At 37.6% G+C, this 19,250-nt stretch overlaps 1 protein-coding gene across 1 annotated transcript in view; it reads left to right on the forward strand.

Annotated features, from left to right (window-relative positions):
• Positions 1–19,250, forward strand: part of SLC9A9 (solute carrier family 9 member A9) — a 249,281-nt gene that overhangs the window by 73,882 nt on the left and 156,149 nt on the right. Inside the window, exon 6 of the mRNA XM_088131845.1 lies at positions 5,249–5,354. Coding sequence (XP_087987971.1) covers positions 5,249–5,354 — 106 coding nt within the window. The remainder of the gene's footprint in view (positions 1–5,248; positions 5,355–19,250) is intronic.

The following is a 19,250-nucleotide window of genomic DNA, read 5'->3' on the forward strand; positions in this document are numbered from 1 at the left end:
GCTTGTTTGAATTATCTGGTGTAGGTCCTTGTAGAAATCTTTCTTGTCTTTGCCTGGATTCATGAGAGTTGGTGTATAGGCACTGACTATGGTGATATACCAGGACTTGCTAAGAGGAAAGCAACATTTCATAATATGTTCATTTATTCCAGTAGGTAGAGATGTTCTTCATCAGAGAAGTTTTGATTGCAAAACCTGCTCTGTAAGTCCTGCTGTCAGTCTGTGGTTTCCCTTTCCAAAAGAACATACAGTATATCCACTTGCTACTTTGTGTAATAAACCCTCATCTGCCAGCCTGGTCTCACTCAATGCAGCAATGTCAGTGCTGTAACAGCAAAGATCGGCTATTGTGAGTGTTGTTCATCTTTCAGGCCTTGACACCTTGTCTCTATCCAGCAAGGTGCAGACTTCCAGGCTCCAAAAATGAGATTTCTTTGATTCATTTTTCTTAATGCTCAACCACTAAGGAGATGATCTGCCAATCGCAGTTAGCTAGCCAAATATTCTGGGGCAGACAAAGTTTAGGGTACCTTTTTCTAACCCCCTCCCTCATGTGAGGGTGGGTAGTATCCTAGAAAGGGTGCCCAGCTGCCCTGGATCCTGCCAGACATCTCTCCTGCCCCGAATATTGAAATGAACAACCACTGGTCCAAGGCCGCCCGCGTGCATGTTTGTGACTACAACTGCCAGCAGTCATCTCCACCTGTTGCTTTGCCACTCCTCCATCACTGCAGGGCTCAATAAATTAGGTTTGGACCAAGATGATTTGCAGATGAGTTGTAGATGAAGATGAATTGCACAACAGAAACCTGTGCGTGACGGAGTTTTCAGTGGAACAGCTGTTACACAGGGGCAGTCCCACTGTCTTGGCATAAGAGACCTTAATCCAGTGGCACAGAGAACCGTTACAGCTGGAGACTTCTCCTGCTGCAATAGATGACCAGGATATCTAAGTGTCTTGTTGTGCTCTTAGTGCTCCACAACACTTGCTGGGCCTGCCTTCTTAATTGTTGGACTGTTGATCAGTCTGCTCTGCTCAATCTGCCAGGGCCAGACTTCACACACAGGGATAGACAAATACCCTATCACACCAAGAGTTGAAGATCCATCAGCTACCCTCACCTGGTTTGGCCTGCCTGCCAAGACCATTTACCGGGGTGTGGCTGCTGCACGTGTTAACAGCTACTTAGAGCCACAGATGAGAGTTGAGCGGCAGGTGGGGACCAAAGGTGGACGAGCAGCCATAGAAAGGGCATGACAGGCCCCTCCCTACATAGTTTCATGTGGATGTTGAAAAGGAGAGGAGAGAGAGAGTAGAACCCTGTAGCATCCACACAGGAGGGATCTAGGGAGTGATCTCCCCCCTGCCAACCTATACCAACTAGTCCCAGACAAAGGAAGAGAATCACCATAAAATGGTACCCCAATGACCAACACACAGAGCTAGCTCAGAAGGATACCATGGTTGACAGTATCAAAAGCTGCTGAGAGATCAAGGAGCAAAGGATGGATGCATCAGTGCCATCCCAGCTCTGTCACAAGTCTTTGACAAGTGTGACCAAGGCTGTCTCAGTCCTGAATCCCAGTCTGAAACCTGATTGAAATGGGTCTAGATAATCTGTTTCCTCCAGGTTTCTCATCAGCTACAGACCAACTTCTCAACAACCTTCCTCAAAAAGAGAAGGTTGGAGACTGGTTGGTAGTTGTCAAAAACTGATGGGTCCAAGGATGACCTCTTGAGGAGGGGTGCACCACTGCCTCTTTCAAGCCAGCAAATACCACCCACTCCCTCAGAGAAGTTGACACCATAGCATGGACTCAACCATGGGGCACCTTAGACACTTTTACAATCCAGGAGGAGCCTGGATCCAATAAACAGGTGTCTGAGCCTGTAATTTTCAAGAACCTGTAGTTCTGGAAAATATAGATCTGTTACGACCTTTTAGTAACATCATTCTTGGGGTACTAACATTCTAATCTAAAAATACTTTACATAGTTTTCAGTTTCTTCTTTTTGACATTCAAAGCTTAGGAAAAACATTTGCATCAGGAAGGGCTTGCTGAAGCAGAACTGTTTTAAAACTACATGAACCTTCTTACCTTCATTTAGGCAGATGTTCAAAATACTCTTTTCTATTTGGTGTTTCTATGGTTACAGCTGTACAGCAGTGGGTTGTTTCTTTCTTGGAATCCTTTTTTCCAAGTCATATAAAATAGCTGGAAAATATTTGGTAAGTTGTAGAGGATGGAGAGTAAAAAACAAATAGCTTGGTAATTAAAATGCTTTATTGATGTTTCCTTCTTCAGCGAAGCTTTGAGTGGGATGGCTGATTAGCAGAGCCAGGAATCTATAATTACAGTTTGAACTCTTATTTTTAGTATGCAGGTTTTCAGCATGGCTGGTTGGGAAGCTTTTTATTCCCATTAGTCATTGAATTGAGCATGTTGAGCATGACTGATTGTCCTCTCTCCCTCTCTCCTTCTCTCCCTCTCTCCCTTCCTCCCTCTCTCTCTCCCTCTCAACTGTAGATTAACAAATCCCACTGTAAATTCCATTAATTTTAGTCATGATCGGTATCACTGTGTTTGGGGCATGGCCATACTTTTCTTTTTCATCATCCTTGTACTTCTTGGTAAAAGAGAGAATTGAGGTGTAAATAACCATTGAAAATACTGCAAGGAAGCAATAGGAAGCACTTTCCAGGTTCCACCAAAAAAAACCTCTTACCTCTACAGCAGATGTCAGCAACATGATGCATATTAGTCCCTCTTGGCCCCTGGATATTTTTGTGACCTGGAAAAGGTCCTTGCCCTATCTGACTTAAAAAAAAAAAATGGAAGTGAATGAGGAAACGCCATTCATTCCGGCAGGGCATGTTCAACCCTTCCATCATTCACTCAACCATTTATCCAAGCCTGTGGTGCAATTATGCAAAATCCACATTCACCCAATACACATATCCCAGTTGCTTGAACAGACAGACAAGAGAATTCATAATGACAACAAAATCCAAACCTCAAGGGTGAGGGAGGAAGAAACTTACCTGGGCTTGCCAATAGATTCTCCTCAGTGCTTCTCTTGTTGGCAAAAAAAAAAAAAACTTTGTCTGGAGACAACGGGCAAGGGGACATCTGGAAAATGTTGTCAACTAGTAAAGCTGCGGATACAGATGGCCTAACTGGAGAAATACTGTAATATTAATATGGTTGCTTATGAAGTGACGGTGCAAATTATTAAACATGTATGTAAAAACAAGATATGTGCCTGGTAAGTGAAAGAAAGTTTTTATTGTCCTCTTACAGAAAGAAAGTTTTTATTGTTCTCTTAAAGAAAAAGTAAAGCAACAAAAGTGAATACAAAAAAAAAAAAAAAACCACCCTGTAGGAAGATGAGTTTGCTGGGAAGAAGAGGGTTGACAGAATTCTGATTGAAAGGGAAGAGGAGATAACAACCACCAAAGTGTCCTGCAGCTTTATGCTAAGCAGGGGGTGTGTAGACCATAGTTTTCTTCAGTCATTGAGAAATATATGAAATGAGAAATATTGTTTATTGTATATTTGTTCATTTAAAGAAAGCATATCAGAAAGTGAATTATAGAATATTTTATATGAATATGGGATTGAATATTGGTTGTTGAATGTGATAGCTGAGTTTCTGATAGAAAGCATGTGAGAATAAATAAAGCAAGATTATTGTATGCACAAAGATGGAAAGATTCAGCACTACCCACAATGGTTGGTGAAGATGACGGAACTTGCTGAGATGGTTAAATTGACATCTTTGATCAGAGAAAAGACAATATCTATGTTTATTGCTGACTGGAAACCCTTTATAGACTTTTTGTGTGAAACAGAAAAAAATGAATTTATGATTTATGGTTTTGATGATTAGACAGAATAGATTATAAAGAGTTATGTTGTAACCATAACTAAGAGGTAAATTTATAATTGTACTAATAACTACTGTAAAAAAGATCAGAAACTACTTCTTTGTATCCTTTTTCTTTCTTTTCTATTTTTCTTTTATTTTTCTTTTTTCATTTCTTGCACTTTTAGCTTTCTCTTTGATTTCTTTCTTTTTCTTTTTCTCACTTTATATTACTTTGTATTAGTTTTTATCTTCTTTTTTAAAAAATCTTTAATAAAAATAATTATACAAAAAAAAAAGAATAAATGGGATGCTTAGTGAACAGTTCAACACAGAGCAGGGAGTATGACAAAGAAGTGTGATGTCCTCTTGGCTGTTTAGTATAATTATGGGTAAATGTATAAGAGATGCTAATGGTGACTTTAGAGATGTGTTAGCTCTGAATCCGAATGAGTTGCAGCAAATGTTAGAATATATGATGCAGTGTGGAATATGGAACTAAAAATTAAGGTAGCAAAGACCAAGGTAGTTGTGTTTGACAGGGAAAATGGACTGAGCTGTTGCAAATTACACCTAAATAACAAAAATTAGAGTGAGCCGGTGAACTTGTGTGCCTTGGTAGAATGTTCATTAAAGATGAGAAAAATGGATGAAGAAATCTTAAGGCATGCAAATGCTGTTAGAAAGATGGTAGGTAGAATGTTTCTTCAAACACAATATGTTTCCTGTGTTTGTAAAAAGAGATCTTTGTAGACAGAAGCAAAAAATGGCCACATACTGTATAACAGCATGCTTTTACTTTTATGAGAGTAAAAGTTGGGTATGTCACAAGAAACATAAAAATACATTGAATGCAGAAGGAATGGGATGCTTAAAAGGTACATATGATAAAACAAGAAAGAATGTGGTCAAGAATAAATGGGTGCTGTATGAATGTGGACTGAATACAAAAGTGACCTGTAGAAAAGGCATATATTGAGTTACTTTGGTCACACAGAATAAAAGAGGATGAAATTGCAAAACAAATATAGGAAGTAATAGTGAATGGATTAAGAGGAAGGGGAAGACAAAGAAAGTCATGGTCAGACAGAGTTGATGAGATCCTCAGAAAGAAGGAATTGAAAAGTTAAAAGATCAAAAAGAAATGTATAAAGCAATTATATGGGGTAAATGACAATGGTTTGCAAAAATAAAAAGATATAGAATGGTATAGTGAATTGTGTTGGCATAAACGAGATTTAGCTGCATTTCTTTTTCCTACCTCATACATTTAAGTTTGCTTATCTCAAAAAGGCATAACATGATTGGTATGTATGGCTTTTAATTCATTTGGTCAAAAGAAATCTGAGCATAACATATTTTCTTTTTTATTTCTTCTAGTGACAGTCCTAGCTATTTTTCATGAGCTTCATGTTGATACAGATCTTTATACTCTCCTTTTTGGAGAAAGTGTCCTTAATGATGCTGTGGCTATAGTTCTCACATAGTAAGTGCAAAGTTTCTTTTGTTAAATCAATGGCTGATGTTTCTTAGCGTTTCTGAATTACACTTTTCCTATACATTTAAAAAGAGAAATTTCAGTTGTTGCTAAAAAGTTACTCATATATTAACATTCACTATTTGTATATGGTGCCTTTAAAGTAATGGTTTTATTTCAACTCTTCAAACATTAAAACATTTATCTAAGCTTAATATTTATCTGCACTGATTCATAATTGGCCATGCACTCAAATTTCCACGGAGTACCTACAAAATAGGATGCATTGTTTTATTTTAAATGCATAAGTAGGTGCACAATTAGACCATTAAACTAATTGTGAAATGCACTGGTGAAAGCTACTTCATCATGAAAATCAGTGGATCAAAGTGAATGGGGCTAAATAAAACATGATTGCTTCTGGTTGAATATTATCTTGAATACTTTGAAGCACATTCACACATTTGTTTAAATATTTATTTATTTATTATTTATTTATTTATTAAAAGTATATGCCGCCCATCTCCCCCTGTGGGCGACTCTGGGCAACTCACAATAAAAATCCAAAGCAGTAAAAACAATGAAAATATAAATATCCATATTAAAATTACCTAATAACAATTCTATATAAAAAGACTATATACAATTCAAGTTGATCGGGTGGAGCAGTATCAATGATCCTACCACCCAATTCCAACAATGTGTAGTAAAGGAATGTATTTACTTTACTAAGCCTTTATATATAAAACCATTCCTTATAGTCATTATACCTGAGTTCACACAATGGGTTAAGCTATATTTATTGTGATTTGTTTTAGTGTATTGAATTATCTATCCATTTTTATTTTATTTGTTTGTTGTTAAACAACTATGGCTAGGTATAATGTGTGATCCCAGCCATAGTGTGTGTACTTATGGCTGTATGTGTTTTTTGGGAGATTTAAATAACAGTATTATAATATTGCAACAGAAAATGAGGATTTCATGCTAACAGTTTTATTTGGCCTATGAGTAGTCCAATGCTGACTAGAATACAATCTCCAGATATCTTGTTCTCTTGGGATGTTTTCTCCCTTCCATGTATAGGCATCCACAGGACAGGGGGCAAGGGATGTTGGCTCTATTGATACAATCACACAGATAACACAAATTACATGCTTGCATCACTTTGTATCATGTTTTAACATAAAATTATGAAAGTATATAATTCACATCATTGGTATGGTGATGTCAGTTATGGATATTTTGAGGCCATCATTTGTTGTTGTTGTTCAGTTGTTAAGTCGTGTCCAACTCTTCGTGACCCCATGAACCATATTGCGCCAGGCCTTCCTGTCCTTCACTGCCTCCCTGAGTTTGCTCAGTTTCATGCTCATTGCTTCAGTGATGCTATCTAACCATCCCATCCTCTGCCGTCCCCTTCTCCTTTTGCCTTCAATCTTTCCCAGCATCAGGGTCTTTTCCAAAGACTCCTCTCTTCGCATTAGGTGACCAAAGTATCTGAGCTTGAGCTTCATTATCAATCCTTCCAATGAGCAATCAGGGTTGATTTCCTTTAAGATTGACTGGTTTGACTTCCTAGCAGTCCAAGGGACTCTTAAGAGTCTTCTCCAGCACCACAGTTCAAAGGCATCAATTCTTCGGCGCTCAGCCTTCTTTATGGTCCAGCTCTCACAGCCATACATTACTACTGGAAAAACCATAGCTTTGACTATGCGGATCTTTGTCGTCAAGGTGACGTCTCTGCTTTTTAATATGCTATCTAGGCTTGCCATAGCTTTCCTCCCAAGGAGCAAGCGTTTTTTAATTTCATGGCTGCAGTCTCCGTCTGTGGTGATCTTGGAGCCCAAATAAATGAAGTCTGTTACTCCTTCCATTTCTACCCCTTCTATTTGCCAGGAGAGGCCATCATAGCTTCTACCAGACACCTGTGCTTCTATATATAAGGCTTCTGAAGTACTGTTCTCCCAGTGGCCAGGTTTTTAATTAAAAGAAGGTTTTTCCCCCCTAGTTTTTGTGTTTCCCCTTCATTATCGTTTTTAAAAGGATAGTTTGTTATAACTGGATTTCGATACTGGCCTGCAAATGATTCTCTAAACATAGCAATATACACTATTTCCATTCTTAATGAGTAACATTGTATGAGATTAATTAAAGTAGGAGTAGGTACCAGACCCTAATCATATATGTCTGTCCCCCTCAGTATCAAAGCTTCTGTGATCAGAGGCTTTTATTCACATTAAGTGAGTGTGAATCAAGATGGCTTTCAGTACAGTCATATACAGAATGAAGAAAAAAACAAAAATTATATGATTCATGTGTGTGAAGTAGCATTTCTCTGTATTTATTGTCATAAATTTTTGGTTATATTGTAATTCTATTACAAAAATAAGGCTTAACAAAGAAACTCTCTTATAGGAATAGGTGATACTCATATATAACTGACAGGCCCTGAATTTCAATTTTCAGAATCAATTAACTATGGGCAGTACCATTGAATTAATAGTTGTGTTGTATTTGATGTGAAAGAATTGTTTTGCCTACATAAGAACCAACATAGCAAAAGTTAATCCTTCTTCTGGATCCTAATCTTAAGATAAATAGGAAAGAAATATTGTGTGCTGCAAATACAAACCTTTTCTGTGTTTGCTTTGCTTTGCTTTGCTTTTGGTCTTGTCTGTGGAGAACTTTGACTACAGATTCTGCAAAAGAAAAACTGTTTCTGAGCTATTTTTTTATGTTAAGCATCAGAGGTTTACTAATAACATAGTCTTTCGAAAACCATACTCAGATAATGCTCATCAGCACTTTCTCTTCAGTTTGGAGAGAATTATTCTTCAATATTTTAGTTAATAATTTGGATGAAAGAGGAAAGGAATGCTGATCAGATTTGCAGCTGATAGAAATTGGGTACAATAATTAATACACTAGAAGATGGAAATAAAATTCAAAATGATATTGTGAGATTAAAAAAAAATTAACAAAGAAAAATACAAAATTGTTGTATTTTTCTTTAAAAAAAATTAACAAAGAAAAATATAAAATTGTTGTATTTTTCTTTAAAAAAAATTAACAAAGAAAAATACAAAATTGTTCCCTTAGGAAACCAACATCAAATGCAAAGATATGGGACAAGTAGTTCTTGGCTTAGAAATGTATTTACAAACAAAGTGTGCTGAAACTATAGTATGATGTAGCTGCCAAAAACAACCTCATGAAATTTTAGACTGCATTAATGGAAGTATAGTTTTCAAATCAAAGAAAGCAGTCATTTCATTTTATTCTGCCTTGGTCAGCTCCTATTTGAGTATTGAATACAGTTCTGGCCATCGTATTTCAACAACTCGCCAAAATTGGAACAGCCTCATAGGATCAGTATAGGACTAGAAACTAAGCCTTAGGAGGAGAGTTTGAAAGAGCTGAGTAAGCTTAGCTCTGAAAAAAATAAGACTGAGGAGGGATATGATAGCATTCTTCAACAGTGTCACATATAAGAAAATCAAGATCTGTTCTTACTTGTTTCAGAGTGCAGGGTACAAAATAATGTATTTAAGGTATAGGAAGGCAGATTTTAGTTGAATGGTAGAAAAAGGTTAACAGTAAGAGAGGTTTGACAATTACCCAGAGAGGTGATGGGCTTCCCTATCCTACTGTGTTCAAGTAGAAGCCACATAGATATTTGTCCCATCTGTCTGGGATACATTCATTTGGATCTATGCACTGAGCCACAGATTGGACTTAGTGACCTAACTGGCCCTAGTCTACAGTATGATTCTGTGAGTGCAAGATTGAATGAATTGATAGTATCTTGTATATATTTAATGCCTTGTGCTCAAAATATGGTAATCTGAACACATCTGGGAGATGCTAAAAAATCTGCTACATCCAGTTCACTTCAACTCTAAGATTTAATTCTAAGAAATATGTGACATGATCACTTTGCCCTCGGAGATTATTTCATTCATACCTAGAATAAAAGGAGATTGGGGACATGGAACTTTTCTTTTGATGTGCCCAAGATGGGTCTTTCACAACCAGTAATCCACATGCATTTTCATAAATAATTTGCCACAAAATTTACCTGAATTTCACAAATCCAAAGTCTCTTGAGATAATATGAAAAACTGGCTGGGTTTTTTTCTTTTCAGCTTCTGCTGAATATAACTGCATAGGATTCAACAAACCTAGAAAGTTCAATGATGCAATATATTTCCATAGAATTGGCAAGTGGTATTTTCTATAAGATACAGGTAACTGAGCTGTAAGAATTCTGGAAGCAAAATTCCCAGTTGCTAATTGTTTTTTTGCCAAAATGTTACCATTTCTCATTGATCTGCATGACCCTGTTAAATTAAAACTTAGGCCTGTGCTTTGGATTTGGCTGAAGGTAGGCTGATCTGGACCAAATATATGGGTGTATGAAGTCAAACAGACTCCATATAAAATATATTGAAGAAAAATGGAGTCAACTGACTAATTCATGTATCTTCCAATCACAAGAAAGGAGAGCCAATTTGGTATAGAGGTTAACGCACCAGGTTAGAAACTGGGAGACTATGAGTTCTAGTTCTGCCTTAGGCATGAAACCAGCTAGGTGACTTTGGACTTCTCTCTCAGCCCTAGGAAGCCCTAGGAAGAAGGCAGTGGCAAACTGCTTCTAAAATCTTGCCAAGAAAACTTGCAAGGACTAGTCCAGGCAGTTGCCAGGAGACAACACTGACTCAAGGGCGCCCCCTCCCCCAAATTACAAGAAATAGTTTATCAGCCACAGCTCCTAGTGATTTCACCAGAATTATAGAAATATGTTTCCCCTGGAGTACACTGCCAGTGATATAATACATCATGAAAAATTATATAATTTTCAGTACTGTGTGCTGTACTGTTCTCTATGTGAGATACCACTTGGTAGGGTGCCAGGAACTACAGAAGCCCTGTCATTGCCTTGAGCTTGTTCACATTTATACTTATCCTACTAGAATGGATATGGGATAATTATCCAATCAGAGAACTTACTATAAACTAGGTTATACTAAAAAGGAGGACATCTAATGCCCAGTGCAACCCATTTCTTTATTTGAAATGCTCATTCATTTAGAAATAATTGGAATATGAGTTTCTCACACACACAAATGTATACTTTCTATCTACCTGAACTTTGGAAGAATTTTTCCCCACAGTATGGGCAAACATGCCTTGCAAATATCATAATAAATTTGTACTTTCTAAACCTCATTATGTTTTACGCGCTAAACCTATGCAGACAACACTGTTGAATTAAGCGGGGCAGCATCTATGCTGTAAATTTGTTATCATGCTATAAAGATTTAGTGTAGCTTTGCTTCTGAGAAATCATGAGATACTCTTACAGCAAACAAAACCATTATTTATCACCTCTATAAAAAGGTTCACCTATGGGTCTTGGCAAAGAAAATAGGAAAGAATATGCGGTCTACTCATGACAGACATTCCTTTGTATATCTTAAAAGCATAACAATTTAAAGTTTGAAATAGGATAATCAAAATAGTAGGAACGTTGCCACATAACTGTCAATAGAAGTGAACTGTTACTTCTTTTGTCTGGTTCTAATTCTGAGTCCCCTTTTGATATCATAGATGCAATGTTCATGACAGATTTTCACTTTCCAAATATACTTAAACGCTTCATGCTTTGATTCCCATTTCTGTGAAATGATAGTTTTCTTACATTTTGCTTCTAACCTACTGATAAAAAAGGAAAGTTGCCAGGTTGAAGGACCTTGTAGAATACTTCACAGACTCTCTCAATAACCTTTATATCAAGTGTGCTGATTTAAATAGCAAAGATTTATATAGAAGCTAGCAAATAATCTCCAGCTGTGAATTTGAAATCAGAATGTATTCTTTCCACTTCTTGCCCATCAATGCCAGTAATAAATACTCCAAAACTAGAACTCAGCTGACAGTGTTTTGATGGTGATTACAGCTAACTCTTCTAAAAGTATAAAGGTTCAGCAGGGAAGTTTCAGAAGTATAAGTAAATGTCTTGCAAATTCACAAGGAGTCTAGGAATGTCTAGACAAATAATGTCTAGGAATGGGTTTCTAGAATGATGAAAGATTTTGATCCAATGGAGGCTTCCAAAGGCAGAACAGGGAGGAGTGTTTTCCAGTATTTTCCTTGATGTCCCATATCCACCAATAACCTCCCTGGAGCTACAGGGAGGAAGGAGATTTGGTGAAAATTATATTTCTCCTTAGTCTACTGACAAAATATCAAAATTATTATTTCATTTATCTAATAACATTACTGTTTCTTAGAACACAAATTTAAGAGCGTCTAAAAACTAGTAAACCAAAGTTATTTTTCCTAAAGATAAAAACATTTATGCAATCTTTGGTTCTTCATGAAGTAGTTTTTTTTTTTTCAGAAGACAAAAATATGATAACTTCCTGATAGCCTTTTTGAGAAACCATGTGGAACAACAAGAATGCTACATTTCTACATTACAGTGAATTTCACTAATATTATCTAGCAGAAGCACAATATTTATTTGTTCTCTCCCTATTTCCTTCCATGCTGCAAGTCCAATATTTCTTCAGAAAACCATACCATGCATGGCATCATTCATACGTCCAACATTTCACAATATTTCTTCTTTTTTTCCCCTGATGATGGTATTTCTGTAAGTCATGTCCAATGAGTTCATTGTCTCAGAATCTCATTCAGTCATACTTTTCCATACCCATATATACAGACCTTGTCACAAATCAAATAGATTGTATTGATTATATTAGACAAATTGATAGATTAAGAGGGAAACTAACCACAGCAAGTTCTTTCTCTGATATTGTTGTTGTTTATTTGCTCCTCCATTTTTAAATACTTCAAGTGGCTTACTAGAAACAATTTAAAATATTTTTTAAAAATCAGTAACATAATTAACAAGTTATCTTTACCGGATACCACTAGGTGAGCTGATTCAACTTGTAGAAGGCAGTCTCAGAGATATCCAGGCCCTGTAATCCAACCATATTCTCAACAACCTTTCCTTAAAAAGTTTCATCAGTCCTAGGATACACACATGCTCAGATGAAAGAAAGTAGGGATCTGAGGATGGGCAGCAAGGTCTATTGTCCATTGGGCTATTAGAACGATAATCACTGATTGTTTATCATAATCAGTAAATGTCCTGCTGTTTCCCAGCATAGAAACATATGATATGTAATGACATGCCACAATAGTAACAAATGATGTGGACAATGCAATACTAACTTGAATAATGTTTCTCTGTGGTAGCACAGATTTGGATAGTGACACTGTAGTTAACTCCCTTCATGGATCACTGCCTTGTCGTGGTGAAGGGGCTTGCGTAACTCAGTGAAGCCATGAGCTATACTGTGCAGGGCCACCCAAGACGGACACGTCATGTCAGAGAGTTCTGACAAAATGTGGTCTACTGGAGAAGGAAATGGCAACCCACTCCAGTATCCTTGCCAAGAAAACCCCATGGACAATGTCAAAAGGCTAAAAGATATGACGCCGGAAGATGAGCCCCTCAGGTTGGAAGGTGTCCAACATGCTACTGGGGAAGAGCGGAGGGCAATTCCAAGTAGCTCCAGAAAGAGTGAAGCAGCTGGGCCAAAGCTGAAAGGACGTTCAGCTGTGGATGTATCTGGAAGCGAAAAAAAGGTCCGATGCTGTAAAGAACAATATTGTATAGGTACCTGGAATGTAAGATCTATGAACCAAGGCAAGCTGGATGTGGTCAAACATGAGATGACAAAATTGAACGTTGACATTTTGGGAGTCAGCAAATTAAAATGGATGGGAATGAGTGAATTAAATTCAGGTGACTATTATATCTACTACTATGGACCACTCACCCTGGCGTGATATGGTTCATGGGGTCACGAAGAGTCGGACACGACTTAGTGACTGAACAACAACAAACTGTAGTTAATTGGAAGGAGTCTGAGTCTTTCCATTACAAGGCAATTCACTCCGCCTTGCTCCCTATTCTGGAGGCGTTTGTCTTTTATACACTGAAGTGTATTAAGCTTTTAAGCAATTATCAGTATTTTGTATTTTTAAAATATAAAAAGAAATATGGTTTATGGCTAATTTATCAATCCTACCATGAAAAAGAACATAGATCAAAACCTAACCGTTCATATATGCTGTACAAGCTAGGATCATTTCACTGATTATCTGTGTACCTGATAGACCTTCAGAAACATATATTTCTTTTGCTCATAATATATCCATTAACAACAACAACAACAACAACAAATAGTATAGGTAGTCCTTGACTTATGACCACAATTGGAACCAGAACGTCTGTCGCTAAGCAATGTGACCATTAAGTGAGCCCTACCTGATTTTACTGCTTTTTTTGCTGTGGTTAAGTGAATCACATGGTTATTAAGTGAATCCTGCTTCCCCCATTGACTTTGTTTGTCAGAAGCCCCTTGGGAAAGTCACAAATGGTGATCACATGACCCTAGGACGCTGCAATCATGGTAAATACATGCTGGTTGCCAAGCACCCAAACTTTGATCACATGACCACAGGGATGCTGCGATAGTCATAAGTGGAAGGACTGGTTATAAGTCACTTTTTTCAGCACCATCATAATGTCAAACAGTCATTAAACAAATGGTTAGAAGTTGAGGACTACCTGTGCAGCCAACATGCAAGTGTCGGAAATAGGGAATCTAACAGGAACATTATCTCAAAAATATGATATATAGACAGACAGACAGACAGACAAAGTATTCTTTATAATTCGCATCCTTGGTGTCCCTGACCCTTCTATAAAATGAAAGAGAAAAACATAGGGGACAAATGGAAAGGTTTTGAATATTTTAAAGAATATCAAAATGGTAAAAAAGAAACAATTCTGCCTAATTATAAGAGCAATTATGTAATGGAACAAAGTGCAGAGGGAAAATCTGTAATTGGGGGAAGGTCTTGAAAGATTTACAAAAAAAAAAAAAGCTAGGCAATTACTTACCACAAATATTTGAAATGAAAAATATCCTGTGTGATTCTTGATGTGCATGGTATGCATTCCATAAGGCATGAAAGGTGTGTTTCCCATGAAAGAAAGATCAATTGACAGCCAATCTGGAATCCAAAGGGGTTAGTCTAGAACCATGGGATCATCTAATGACATCAGGATAGATTCAGGATAAGCATGAAGTAGTGCTTTTTAATTTGTTCACTTTGTGATGATGTCCATGAAACTAAATAGCTCTATAGTAGTTAAATAAATTCATGGAGTAAGTTCCAGGATGAGAAGCAATGTGCTTCTGCCTATCAGTTATTTGCCAATCTATTACCTTCACGGCATTTTGTGGATTCCCCATAGGTCTCTGCTGCACCATTGTAGAAATAGTTCTTTTCTTATTTCTACTGTGTTTTGAGAAAGAGCATCTTATGAAGAAGAGGACAAATGGGGATAATGGTGAAAGGCTTAAATATGCCAATTGAGTTTACGCTGCAACAAAATCATTTTTGTATATGGTTAATGTAGCAATATGAGCAACTTTTTTAGTATAGTTAAACTTAAGACTTTTGAATCATGTTATTTGTTTTTCTGAAGATATACAAGTATGGCAATCTGTAATTTCACATTCAACCTATGGTCTGTAAACTAAATGAGTGTATTTCACTTCCAAATTTGACATCTCAGAAATACTGTCAAACAATTTCATTTATGGGTGTTTGGTTTGAGGGGAGGTATCAGCCGTTCAACAAAGACTAGGTCAGGAAATACACACCACATGAACTACTGGAATTCTACTTTATTGTTACATGATACAATAACAGGATTTTGAAAGCCTGCCAGAAATTCTATCTTTCCCCCCTAGTATAATAATCAAGAATCAAGGAGAAGGCTTACATTTTTGTCCTCACCCCCTCCTGTCTATCTGGGCTAAGTTGATATTTACATAAAGGTTTTTGAATTCCTTCTTTAAAGCTATTTCTATACTCTTATATGGGAGGACACAATATTCAGTCAGGTTTAAATCTGTCTCCTAAATTATTCTGTAGCCATAATTGTTCAGTCATTACTGGTGGCTGTCCAATATTCATTTATAAACTATCATTACACTATTGCTTAATTTTTTTGAGCTTTCTGGATAGATCAGATTACAACTATAAATACAATCTAAATGCAGCCATATGTTGCTGGATTACTTGCTTGTTAAATAAGTATGGATTTTAGTGAGTCCTGTCATAGAGTTTGTCCTCAGGGTTGTTTGAAAATATAACAGCTCAAATCAGCCAGAATGCATACAGTTGCCATATCCTATTGAATCAAATCAGTGCACAGGTCTATATTTACTTGCACATTTAAATTTCATTTTAAAATATGATATTGCAAGTTGAGAATTAGGAATGCTATTTTGTAAGGCCTATGGTTTACCTCCAAAAGTCAATTATTTAGCAATGTTTAGTACTACCAACCTTATTGACATCAAAGCTTTCTTCTTTTAGAGATTTCTGCTGAGCGTACTTCAAAACTCAAGTGCAGTCTGCTTTAACTGAGCTTGTCTGGGAAGAAGTTTTTTTTTTCCCATTTCCTTTCCTGTGTTCATGTATCTCCTTACTTGGTTTTTCTTCTCCAAATAACCTTTCTTCCATAATATGACAGTTTTTGTAAGACCAAGATAATTTGATATGGAGTTTAGGTCTACTGCACATTATTCTTACTGGGTCCATAGAAGCTTGAAGGATTCTGTAGTAGTTAAAGTAGCCTTCCCCAGTGAGTCCTTTAATATTGGTTCCTACAATTAATATTCATAAAGGCTTGCTACTCTTTTTGACTGAAGAGATTGGACATACACAGATAGATAGTTTTCTCTTTTGATTCATTGTTCTTCCACCAATACCATATCTATGCAGTGTCTTAATGGGGGCAGTGAGGAAAATCCATGGTAGGGGGGCTGTAAGTTTCTATCTACCACCAAGTCTGTTCTGATGAAGAAGCAGTTATGCACTCAACTAATATTTGATATCACCACATTTTTTTCTTTTCCATCCATGATTATAGAAACAAATCCAAAAGAAGAAAAATCCTTTCCCATTTCTGCTAATTAAGAACCACAAAGGAACCTTAAGCCAATATCCATTGTATGGAGAAACTGAGGCCTTCCCAGGTATAATGTCAGATTGCCACCTCCCAAGACCCAAACTGTCAGAGAAGATCTTTTTAATAGAAGAGAATATCTGTAGCTCAGGGTTGAACTGGGGAATCCTTGGTACTTTCTGAGCTTGGTTGCTTGTTGCAGAGATTTCATTACCCAACTACCGTATTTTTACGACAATAAGACGCCCCCATGTACAAGACGACCCCCACTTTTCCAGCCCCAAATTAAAAAATCAATATTTTAAAGATAGTGCAGAACACATTTTTATTTAGTAATTAGTTAACATTGACCTGATACACTCAGTGGGAGGGGGTCCAAACCGTCTCTCTGCAGCTCTATTTCCAGGCTCTTTTGCTTAACTGATTACATTCAAGCACGAGTGAAACTGCAGATAGCTTGTCTCTGCAATCAGCCTTCCTCTAATTGGTTTGTCCAGCATCAGCTGACGTCAGTTACATCAGGCTCGTGATTGGAGGAAGTCTGTTTGGGAGACAAGCTATTTCACTCGTGATTGGAGGCTAGCAATAGGAGGAAGCCTCTCTGCAGAAACAAAGTATGGGCAGTTTGGAACCGTGTGATTCTCAGCTGACTTCCTTGAATAAGACGCCCTTCAGTTTTTAGGGTAAGGATTTTAGAAAAAAATATCGTCTTATAGTCAGAAAAATACGGTAAGTAACATCAACAGGGCAAGTAAGTGTGGGGTTTTCTCCCTGTTTATATACAGTACAAGTAGACCTCAGGTTATGACCCTAATTGGGACCAGAATTTCCATTGTTAAGTGAAACATCACATGACTGTACCGCTTAGCAACAGCAGTCCTAGCAGTCCTGGTTGCAGTCATTAGGCAAGGGCCATGCAGTCATAGGCGAGGACCTCACACTTATCCTGCTCTGTGCAAACTGCCTCCACTTCAGCTCCCTCCACCCACCTATCTCCTCCCCCATCTCTGCCCTTTTGACCACCCTGCAGACCATGGTCAAGATGAAGAGGCCACTGTATTCTGCTGCCACTGCCTACCTGCTGCCACCCACTGCTGCTCCAAGCTGACCTTCATTGTTGTCTTTGCCTTGCCTCCTTTCCACTGGCCTCACCGACCAGCCTCCAGCCCCATGGCATGGGTGCTCTGTCACTGCAAGGGGAGAGATAGGCAGGTGGGGGAGTTGAAGCAGAAGCAGCTTGCAAAGGCAGGAGAATGTAATTGGGACAATGCAATGGTGGTAAATGTGGGCCGATCACCAAGCACCCAAATTTTGATCACATGACAGGAGGGATGCTGCAACAGTTGTAAGTGTGAGGACTAGTCATAAGTCCATATTTTTCAGCACCAACGTAATTTTGAACAGTCACTGAACAAATGGATATAACCCAAGAACTACTTGAAGCTTGCCCTACACTGCAGTGTTGGTGGGATTGTGGTTTTCACCTTGGTAGTTCTTTGATTTGGGTATTGTTTTCTGCCTGATTGTTTGTCTGGTGTTAATTCCTGCTTAACTGGCTGCCAAAAATAAAATATTGCAAACTCATACAGGTAGTCCTAGTTTAGTGACTGCAATTGGTTCTGGTGACTTGGTCATTAAGCGAAGTGGTTGCTAAGTGAAAATCATGCAACCGCAAATGAGCTTACAATTTTACCTCAGCTATCCTTTGCTTTACAGTGTCCGAAGTTTATGACCACAAACAACTCAGTGAGCCCAAACAGTGGAGAAGGTTTCTGGAACTTGACTCGCGAGGAAGCCAGGTAAAAGGGCAAATCTTATAGCCCTTTTCCCCCACTCCCCCGCCCTTTGGAATAGTCACCCCAGCACTGGGAAAATTACCAAGAAGAGACTTGATGTTTGCATTTACATTCATTGGAGAGGAATGGATTACAAGAAAGTAAACAGGCACACAATGAAGAATACCCATTGAAAGGAATGCGCTAGTGCCCGCTGTCTGCCTAGCAAGCCCTTTAGGAGGCAAAAGAAAGCCTTTAGTGTGAAACTGATTAAGGTCTGGTCAATTTCAGGCAGCAGAGCAAGCCTGTGGAGGGCTCTAATCAACTAATTAAGGTCACAGAGCTGAGCTTGTTAACTTGCAGTTAGCACTTTTTCGGAGAAAAGCAGCTCAGGAAGAGATAGCTTGTTTAGACAATCTCTCTGCTCGGTGGGCGGGGGGAATAAAAAAATGGGTGAGGAACAGGACAACTCATACTGACTGTAATGGTGAACATGTGACAGAGAGAGAGAGACTGCAAAGAGCTTAAATGCAGGCATTGGCTGCAAAATTACTTTTTCATCACTTTCATAACTGTGAACGGTCACTGTCCAAGGCAGTCACTAAATCAGAACTACCTGTATACTAATTTAATAATCACAACCTGTTACTAGAGTCCTTATTTTCTTCTAGAGGACCCATTTGTAAGTAGATATGTTAGCTACTCTTTAATCTGTGATTCACATCACAGTGTTTCAAAAATTTGTTCTGAATATTTAGCCAGAAGAGGTGGAGCATATTCTTGGAACATATCTGAGTTGATTTTCATTCTCATAAAAGCACTAAAAAGATTTTTTCACTTTTATAAATGCAAAGCTAATACGTGACTCTTATGCATTATTAGTTTTTGCATGAATATTGTTTTTTCATACCAGTATTTTTTAAAATATTTTTTTCTTCTAAAAACAGAAGAGGCTAGATAACATAGGGAATAGTATGTACTGAATACAGATAAGCATCATATTAGGGATTTGCCTTTATAAATTGCAGAAATCATGTCTAAAAATAAAAATAATGA

Source organism: Python bivittatus, unplaced genomic scaffold, assembly GCF_059951505.1.
Source record: "Python bivittatus isolate LINGU-HERP-01145 unplaced genomic scaffold, Pbiv_v1 ctg000980_np1212, whole genome shotgun sequence".
NCBI classification, from domain to species: Eukaryota; Metazoa; Chordata; class Lepidosauria; order Squamata; family Pythonidae; genus Python; species Python bivittatus.